Source organism: Pomacea canaliculata, linkage group LG1 (assembly GCF_003073045.1).
Source record: "Pomacea canaliculata isolate SZHN2017 linkage group LG1, ASM307304v1, whole genome shotgun sequence".
Classification (NCBI taxonomy): Eukaryota; Metazoa; Mollusca; class Gastropoda; order Architaenioglossa; family Ampullariidae; genus Pomacea; species Pomacea canaliculata.
The window spans coordinates 39,206,172-39,216,138 of NC_037590.1; the positions used below are offsets into that span (position 1 = coordinate 39,206,172).

At 39.1% G+C, this 9,967-nt stretch overlaps 1 protein-coding gene across 1 annotated transcript; it reads right to left on the reverse strand.

Moving 5' to 3' along the window:
• Window positions 1–1,305: 1,305 nt before the first annotated feature.
• Window positions 1,306–9,777, reverse strand: LOC112574458 (malignant fibrous histiocytoma-amplified sequence 1 homolog). Its single transcript, XM_025255551.1, has 4 exons — window positions 9,496–9,777; window positions 5,322–8,482; window positions 4,713–4,799; window positions 1,306–4,109 (listed from the first exon to the last, which is right to left on the reverse strand). Exons 2-4 carry the CDS (start codon window positions 8,413–8,415, stop codon window positions 3,775–3,777), a joined length of 3,516 nt encoding a protein of 1,171 aa, XP_025111336.1. The 5' UTR covers window positions 8,416–8,482; window positions 9,496–9,777; the 3' UTR covers window positions 1,306–3,774.
• Between the last annotated feature and the right edge of the window lie 190 nt (window positions 9,778–9,967).

A 9,967-nucleotide genomic window follows, 5' to 3' on the forward strand; every position in this document is an offset into this window, starting at 1 on the left:
ATAATCAAGAAGTAGCAGATGCCATAAACAATGAAACTGAACTTTGCAATGAACTTTGTGCCCTTCAGTTTTAATAATAATAAATTTGCATAGCACCTACTCGCATGCTCTTAGCACTTAAGAACGAGACATCGGCAACATATGAGGGACAGAACAACAAACAACATGTGAACTACAGAAGGATAACAGTAGCAATGATCAATATAAAAAAAAAATTCAGAAGTAGCAATAAGCGGAAAAGAGGGAGGGTAAGGGTGTGAAAAAGGACTAGCATTGTATGAACTGTTAGGAGTAATGTTTAACCCATTTATGCTGAAGGTTTACACTTTTTAATTTGTGAATACAATTCATGTGACCCACAAGTATTCAAGGAACAAGACATTTTGTTCCAATAATAGAACGCAAGACATAAATGGGTTACAGAAGAGGTGCGTTTTCAATGCACATTTAAAGAATTCAATAGTGGGTAGGTGACGGACATGAAAAGGGAGAGAGTTCCATTATTTTGCTGCACAATAAAAATCTTGTTTTTCTCTGGTCTTTTGTTTCTGAATGAAAATGAGTATTTTTGTCATCTAACGCTTGAGGGGGTAATCATTTGGTCACAATGAACAAGCTTGACTCTATTGCTTTTTGCTTGCTAAGTTTTGTTTCTCATTTGTCTTGAAAGTTTCCTGTCTCACTCTCTGACTCGAAAACACTTGCACAATGACACCCTTTTTTCAAGATTTCCTACTAACATCACCTTTAGTGGCTCTTGAAATGGGAGGTAGTTTGCCTATTGAATAACTTAATCAGCTGGATTACCCATGGGTAAACTCCAAATGTACATAAACATACGCCTAGAGTTGGATGTGGTCTTAACTTTCCTAATTTCATAAAAGGGTCACCTGTCAGACATAAACAAGAGGCATAGGTCTATGGACTTGGGTGCATGTTTTGAATCCCAAGAGCTGTGCTTTGTCAATTATAGACTTCCCTCCACTGATCTCGACACTTCCATTGAAGTTCTTGAAGCAAAAGGCATGATGGTTCTCAACTGTAGAAATAATGATGTAGTACTTTCACAAACCCATGTCCATGACCAACCAGCTGCCTATCTAAACAAGGTAGACAGATGTGGTGTGTGCTATTTATAGCTTGTGCATATTTGCATACAGATCCTTGTGTGTATACAACATAAATGATCTTTGATCATCACTTGTGTTACCAATATAGCAATTCATATTGGTTCTCATGTTTTTGAAGTGTATATTATTCTTGAATGGTGCATCTGTTTTGAGTTAAAGACATTTGCAGACCATATTCAATCAAACAGTTTATTTTCAAGCAGAGGGATTGGCTTATCATGCCATACAAATCAACATTTCTAAGTTTTCTATCACACCAACCTCTTTTACAGTTTAGGAAGAGGTGTGTGTTGGGGAGAGGGGGGAATTTCAGTCAATGTTTCTTTACAACAGTGACAAGGTTGTAAAATACTGACACTTTAAGAAACAAACATTTGTTACTTTAAAAACCACAGTCATTGTGTTCCAGAAATACAAAAACATTAAAAAAAATATGTATGAAGACCCAATCAATTGAAAATACCACATCCTACCTAAATACAACTTCCTAGTTATTAAGTGCTTGCATGTCACCAGCAATCGATAAAAAGTCACTATAAAAGATCTTTCCAAACATGGGAAGAAAATATGGCATTTACTTCCACACTGAAGGTGCTCTGAAAGACCAATTTCAATAACACTGCCAGCTGGAAATAGCACAAATTGCATACTGTTTACAAGAGACATGCACCTATAGGTGGACATCATGTTTCATTGTCTTAAGTTTTTTTTAATTAGGTATTAATGAATTATTCAAGATTTTCACATGCACTTAATTTTACACTAGATGTTGTCTTATGAGGAAAGGAGTACCACCACTTTCTTTTGACTTTGAGTAATCTGCCTTTCATTTTTAAGACAAAATTTTGTTCAGAATATGATAACATCTCAATAGAAAATTTTTATTTATATAGAGTACAATAAAATTTCAGCATTTTTATTAAATTTTCCTCCAACGGTGACATTTTGCCATCACTGTTCCTCAGATTAATACTAGGTACAATTTTCTAAGAGTCGTTTTTGTCATTCTAAATTACCTCCCTGTTTACCATTTTCTCTGCAGTCAAACTATTTTTACTCTTGCTGGATGACAAGAAAAAAGCTATTTTAAGTTGGATCCCTGATGGTTTTATGGTAAAACTGCAGGCTTATCCCTCAACCCCCAGCTATGTTCTATTGCACTTAAATGTCAAACACTATTGGAGAATGAATGGCAACATGATGCCACCTCAGAATGCATAGCTTTAACCCCAATGCATTTTGCTTTTGCAAACTGCCAGAAAGAGAATATAGATTTGGAGTTAAATAACACAACTCCAAGACCAAATATCACCAGTTGTTTCATTCATTTCTAACACATTCACAATTTTTAGTCTTAACGACTAAAGAAAATTTAAATAAATAATGAAACACTTTAACTTTTTACTTAGAGGACATCTCAAAATTGTTTTCATGTTCCTCTTCTTAACTAAAAAGTAAATTTAACAATGATCCAAAGCCAGCATACACATTTTCTGAAGGTTTAGAACTGAAAGAAAATTACTGGGAACTATTCCATCTAAACAAGTGAAAGGTGCAGTTGTGCTTTGATTTTAATAAATCTAATGAACTTAAAACCATTTCATTCATCACCTATCTCTTAACAGCAAGAAGCAATCATGCTATACACACATGCGTATATGTGCACACACACACACACTGCCTCTGAGCTATTTTTTTTACAAAAGTTTTTAATCAACACTAGTAATCATGAAAAATCATAACGATAGCGAAAATTCACCATAAAATCTAAATACACAAACATTAAAAAAAACTTCCCAGGATATGCATGCATACACATTCATGTATACTTATCCACACAACAGCCTGGACACATAGTTTAATATATCTACATCGCTTTGCAGTCCTCACACATGTATGTGTAAACACTCATAAAAAAAGAAGTCGAGTGATCTAGTCCACCATTTTTACATGTACAAAATTCAAACCTATCAATAAACATCATTTACACAAATCAACTCGGTATTATAGTCATTGGTTCATTACTGGGCGTAAGCATCAAGAGCTAAATAGGCAACGAACCATATCTGTTGATTTAAAACAGCAATCCAATTTTAGTGATTACATTTATCCTGCATTACCACTTTTTTTTCTCTCTCAAGTTATCATCACTGCTCAGCCTGATATGCTGTCCACAAAGCGCCAGTGAAAACAGAACTCTACTTTAAGTACAATAAAACCCTTTCTGACAAACACCTTGATTGCTGAGTAATTAAAAGTTTGGGCTTTGGTAGAATTCATGTGCTTGAAATCTTGTTTTTGTTTGTAACCATGAAACATGCTATAATGAAATGCATTCATCTGAAAAATGCTACCTAGTAATCACCACAGCAAATAACCATCCATTTGAACACCAGCATGAGAAATTTATACTTAAAACTGCATCAAGTTCAGGTAGATTCAAAACTACATTTGTGTGTAACAAACAAAATGCACATACACATGCAGGTTTTTTTTTCAAACATTTAAAAATTGCATGCCTCATTGGAAACATGAACACATTTTAAACCCTGACAGTAGTGTTTGTACAAAGTTGCTAAAATGATTCTAGAAGACCTAATGAAAACCCAAGGAGAGGGAGAGTCATAGCACAGCTAGAGTCATTCTACCTCATGTCATCAACTGATACATGAAATCGTTCACAGATTGAGTCTACCAAATCCTGACGATCCATGCTGTTTAAAACAGACAGTAGCTGCCTGAGTTTGCGGTGCTCATTGCTTTCTCCATCCCCACCAGCAGTCATGTCGCTGCTATTGATGTTGGCTGGGGCTTCCCGCCAGTCCTGTAGAGCATTTAAGATCTGATTGTAGGATCTGGGGTGGTCCATCTGGATCTGCTCAACCCTCTCCTGCTTGAGGCCCAGCTGCAGCATCACCAGCTGCCAATTAAATCCCAGGCTAGTGGCAATAAAGATGAGAAAAGGGTCCGACAGTATGCCTGAAGACAGTATAGCAAAGTTAGCAGCATCTGTACAATCAAACACTGGGGTAGTTACTCAAAGCAATATCAAGATTCTAACATGCTCTTTCAAGAGTTGACGTGTGGGTGCTTCACACATGACATAAGGAAAGATTCTGCCCACTGCCATTTGTATAAGTGAGAGGATGTGGTTATCCCCCTCTACATACACTCACACAATATGCATGTAAACAAAACAATCAGCAAAAATACCTGTTCTGAGCCGAGATGCATGGTTATTTCTATCTCCTTCCACTACACAAAAAAAGCCTTAAATTCAAGATGGCAAAAGGCCACAGGCCACAGAGAGAACACATGAGTTAGGGTTAGGTGCTCTAGCATGACAGTGCACTTGAATTTGGAGGTCGACAGTTCAAGATTCAGACAGGCCCCAAACTGGAAAATTACGCCTGCTTACCCAGAAAATGGGTGTCTAGAGAAGGTAAAAGATGGTAGAAGTTCTGATGCTGAAAGGGCCCAAACCTCCACTTCTAGAAGTATGTGCCTAGAAGTAGAGTGTTGGGATCCAGTACATGAAGGCAACTAAGCATCGATAGTGACTAATCACAATGCTGCTCTTACCTGACTGCAGACCATCCACTGTGTCTAGACAGGAGTGTAGGAAGTCTACTGCTTCTCTCATATGTTTATCTAGATCCTCCTGATAATCTGAAAATATGATGCAGCCAGTCAAAAGCTAATGGAATGTATATCAGATTTAACTATAACCAGGGACTCTCTACTGCTGGTTTTTTCCAAATCACTCACAGAGGCTTTTTTTTTCAAAAGGAAATGCATAGCAAATAAAGCACCTATGGACTTCTATGTACAACATGCTAAGAATCCACAATACAGATTCTTAGATATTTTATTCTGTCAAGTTTCCACACAGCAAGCACAAACAGTAATTTACAGCAAAAACAAATACAAATAAAAACCAAACACACACTTTTTACCATCATGATTTCTGGCTTTCTCATTGTTTGTAATGGTTTCTTACCCTAATGATAGACCACACAGAAAAAAAACTAGTAACTGCTTAACAGTAGCAATAGTTGGTTGTTTCACTCCTTAAATAGCAAAAATTGTACAGCTGATGAACATGTTTTTTTCATAATAACATTAGACACTATATAAACTTTTCTAATATAAATGGTCACTCTCAATGGATGGTTCCAAAGCTGTACTCACCCATATCCAGAGGATAAACAAAGCAGACTGGGATGTTGTCTTCCTTACGCTTGCGACACCAAGGAGCCACATAGTGCTGCCGGGGTGGGGACAACTCCATCACTTCCGCAGGGAAACGAAATGTGTCATCATAACCACGCAAAAGACAGTGGGTGCAGATGAGGTCCATTTTGTACTGCGCAAAGGGCCAATCTAGAAGTAGGTGCATGATGATGTTTCGTGTCTGCTTCAGCAGCCACCAAAGCTCTTGCAGCTCAGATGTGCACCTGGCAGCCACAGTTACCAGCGTCTTCTCTCTGGCTTCCAGGTACTCTTGGGTAACCAGCAGCAAGGAACGATTCTTTCGTGCCAGCACTCCGTTTTTCCAGTTGATGCGGTCTGTCACAAGTGGCTGCAGCTTCACTGACAGCTTTTCAAAGAAGTAAGGTGGTCCCTTGCGAGGAAATTCCACCTCAAAACGTAACTCAAAAGTGTTGTTGGGGATTTTCTTGGGCCATCTTTCGGCAAGATCCCTTGGAGGTTCTACTGGAAAGAACCAGGGAAACTCCAGAATTCGAGAAGCATTCACCAAGGATGGGTCATTTCCCCTCTCCACTTCGTAGCACAAATCAAACATGAGCATGAGGTAAATGAAAGTCTTCAATGCATCAGGAGACAAATGAAAATGCAGCAGAGAGTAGTAAAGAAGTTCGTATGTCATAAGACCACGCCGCACAAAGTCTTCCTTCAACATCTGGAACCTCTCTTGTATCAATCCAGCTTCCCTGCCTAAGCTAGGGTCAAAAGTCAAAGCACTTTCAAAGTCATGGCGAAAAACAACCCTAAGCATCTCAATGAGCGTCTCTGGGCGGTGGAAGATGATTCCTTTCAAGCGAGGGTTTTCATAGTACCACACAATCTCACCTGTGGTGTGCAGGTATTTCAGCACCATGTGGAGACTGAGCTCAGCTGATCCCCCCATGCTAATCATAGACTGCCTGACAGCAGCCATCACCTCATTGAAAATGCCCTGAGCCTTCTCCACCTCCAAGACATGATCTTCCACACTCTGTATCTCAGACAAAAATCTGTACCAAGACTCCGGCAGCAGACGCTCCTCGCACTGCTTCATGGTGGTCACAAGATGGTTTCGCAGTTCATCAACTCCAGTCAGTCCTTCAGCACAGCTGACAACAAATACTTCAGAGGGGACTTTTGATCTTGTGTTTAACTTCTTCTCAAGGTAAGTGAACTTCTCATGTAGACGTTCCACACCAATGTCACCAAATGTACCAGTGGCTCGTGTCCTGGCCTCAGGAACTTCTAGCAGTTTCTGAGCACGCTTAATCTCATCCTTCAGTTCTTCCAGCTTGGCATCCTCCTCCCTTCTGATGCAACGTATAACATCAGCACAGCGTTCTTCAAGCTCATCTTTACTGCAAAGATCTGAATGAGTTCCAACAAGAATGATTGTGGCACCTGGGGCACGCTCCATGATGGTGTCCAGCCAGTTGCCAATCAAATCCTCAAACGTTTCTGTTCGATATCGGCTGAGGTCAAACACCAGCACATGAAGGGCATCAGGTGTAAGGAACATGTGATGGGCAGCCTGATAAATGTGGTGTCCACCAAAATCTAAAATCTGCACCCTTAGTCGGGACTCTGGCTCCCAAAGATGACGCTCTAGTACCCAAGTTCGCTCGTGCTCTTCTGTTAGGCGAGAGTAGCCAAGTGTAAGTGCATGCCGCAGACTGGTTTTACCTGCCTTGACTGCTCCAATTAGAATCATCTTTCTACGATGCCGTGCCTCACAAACTCTCAGCTCTTTTAAGAAGAGATACAAAGGAATGGGTCCTAGGTCACAGATTTGCTGTGGAGGTATGCGAAGACTATTGCCATATAATGAAAGGCACCCCCCCTTTTCTGCAAGACCACTAAGACGATCCAGTAAAAGAGGCAGCTCAGTCAGCTGGTTATTCTCAAGCCCCAGTTCTTTAAGATTTGTAAGTTTATAAATGTCTTCTGGTAAGCTGTTCAATCGGTTGTGACCTAGCAGTAGTCTCTCCAGAGAAGTCACCTGACATATTTCTGGAGGCAATGTTGTCAATCTATTTTTGTCCAGACCTAGGCAGGTCAGGCGCCTCATGTTTCCAATTGCAGCTGGAATCTCCTCCAGGTAGTTTTCACTCAGTTCAAGCAAGTGTAGGCGATTAAGCTGGAACAATCTTTCTGGCAGTCGCAGTATAGCATTGCGCTGAATGATGAGGTATGTCAGGTGACGAAGTCCACACACTTCATCTGGAATTTCTGTGAAGAAGTTGTCACTAAGATTTAGGTATTCCAAATCTTCTAGACAGAATAAGGCTGAGGGAATCACCGAGCACAGTCGCAATGCTCCAGCCAAGTTTACATTCTTCAGTCTTATGCACTTTGATATTTCAGGTGATATATGAACTAGGTGATTTCCTTTCAGATTGAGCCTGTTTAGCCGCCGAAGATTCCCAAATTCACTGGGGATGTTTTCTATCTGCTGCCAGCTGAGATTAAGGTCTTCTAAATCATTAAGGTATGTGATGCCTTCTGGAAAGATCTTTATCTCACCTCTTGGGTGAAATTTTCCAGAGAGATCCAACTTTTGGATTCGACGACACTTAGCAATCTCAACAGGAAAATTATTTAGAATATTGCCTGCCAGGTTCAACTCCTGCAAATTGGCCAGTTGACCAATTTTCTCTGACACCTCTGTAATATCATTGTGACTCATGTCCAGCTTTTCTAACCTGGTTAGGCCAAAGATAGGTTGGGGGATTTCAGTGAAAGAGTTAAATGAAAGATCAAGATCGACAATACAAGAGCATTCCCCAAAGCTGGTTGGCAAACGTTGTAAGTGGTTTCCCACTGCATGGAATGTGCGGAGAGAGATTAGTTTCCCGAGAGATGTTCCCCCAACTGGGAAACTCAGCAGTCGCAAAAATGGCAAGTGTAGAATCTCCAGTGAGTATGAGTACAGAACTCTTGGCAGCCATCCCTTATATGCTCCTTCTGGCACCATTAGAATTCGTCTCTCCCCATCACCCTCATCCACAAAATACTGCTCCAGTGCCTCTGCTGCCATGTCTTATAAATTATACCTTGCTGTTTTTCAACAAAAGATCCAAAGAAATTGATCCCAAGTCTATTCACTGAAATAAAGGAAGGTACAAAAAGTGATTATAAAAGTGTTTTTTTTTTTTAACATTTAGAATACAAATCATTTATAAAAGAAGTCTATCAATAGCGGTGATTTCACTAACCTTATAGGCTCTATATCTTTAAAATGGATCCCTAGAGCTCAGCATCCCAACTAAAAAGCCCTGACATCTTAAAATCCAAGAATAGGCTTAAATGCACACTCAACTTACTTTTGTATTAAAGTTCTAACTTTTCCTTTACTTAAAAAATAGTCTGCACATGCACAAAGCTAGACCTGTTTCATTTTCATCTTCTTCTTTTCCTAGTTCATACTGTTTCTTCACCTGCTTCAGTGGATGATTATGTGGAATTTTCCACTAAATGCTTTCTGCACATTGTATGCCTTGTATATAACGAAAGTCACTGAAGAACAAAAACTGTACATTCCTAGAAGAGCTTAGGCCATGAAATCTGTTTGCTATTGTATCCTTCCTTTGGTACCATGTAATATAATGTATCATATAGAATCTCTTAATACTGAACTATATAATTGTTCAATATTTATATATTAACAAATCAGTGACCCCACCCTCAAATGTATATGGTAAGGATAATCTCAAATCTTCTCACCCTGTATCATTCATAACAAACATACAGCATACATAAAGTAAAATGAAAAATTTATCACTAAAAAATTGCACAGCACATATGCAGTTTCAACGGCTCAAAAATGCCATTATGTAACAGTACAAGAATGAAAACAGTCTGAGGATCTTCTGTTTTTGTAACATATTTTATGCAATTGGTGCTATTTAATATTCATCGTTTTGGTGATCGTAAAAGTAAACTGCCTCATACACTTCAAAATATAATGCTGACATCACCTCCTTTTTTTTCTTTTCAACGAGAAGGTAAGAAATGAATAATTGTCTCTGGATATATGTGCTACTTTAAAGACAGTAATATTAACTGCAAACAGTCACGGTTTAATGATCAAATAAACTTTGAAATCGTAGATACCTACATTTTATGTCGAAGTCAAAGTAAAACAAGTGTATGAGATAAATCTTAATCTTCTGACTTCACCCGACTCAAGCGTTGTTCATGCTGTTAACTATACAGGTACAGCCTGTATTCGAACTGGCCATTCATCTATAAGACACGAAGAAATAGAACACCAACAACTTCTTGAAACACGTAAGTAATGTTATCCTGGACACCCTGAACATCGCGAGGGATATCCCAATGTCAAGTAAGCGACCATCGCCATATTTTTGTTTCGCCCTTTGTTACTTCCGGTGGCTTACAAATGCTCTCCCTTTGACCCCCTCTGTACCTCCGTGAACCACGAAATTCTACTTTGTACTTTTGCTTCAGATTGCTGACGACTTTATTGAAACAATATTAAATGATTAATTTTTTTATAGATTTGAAAGTTTTAGACCCTTCTGTTATATCATAGCTGAAGACCAGATTCGCGACGTGTACGTGTGAGG

Excerpts from the sequence above, each read along its gene's own strand:
- LOC112574458 (XM_025255551.1), bottom strand. The coding sequence starts at position 8,415 with ATGGCAGCAGAGGCACTGGAGCAGTATTTTGTGGATGAGGGTGATGGG. Across the intron at positions 4,800-5,321 it reads TGTTTATCCTCTGGATATGG|ATTATCAGGAGGATCTAGAT; the intron begins GTGAGTACAGCT and ends TCATATTTTCAG. Across the intron at positions 4,110-4,712 it reads AGTGGATGGTCTGCAGTCAG|GCATACTGTCGGACCCTTTT; the intron begins GTAAGAGCAGCA and ends TACTGTCTTCAG.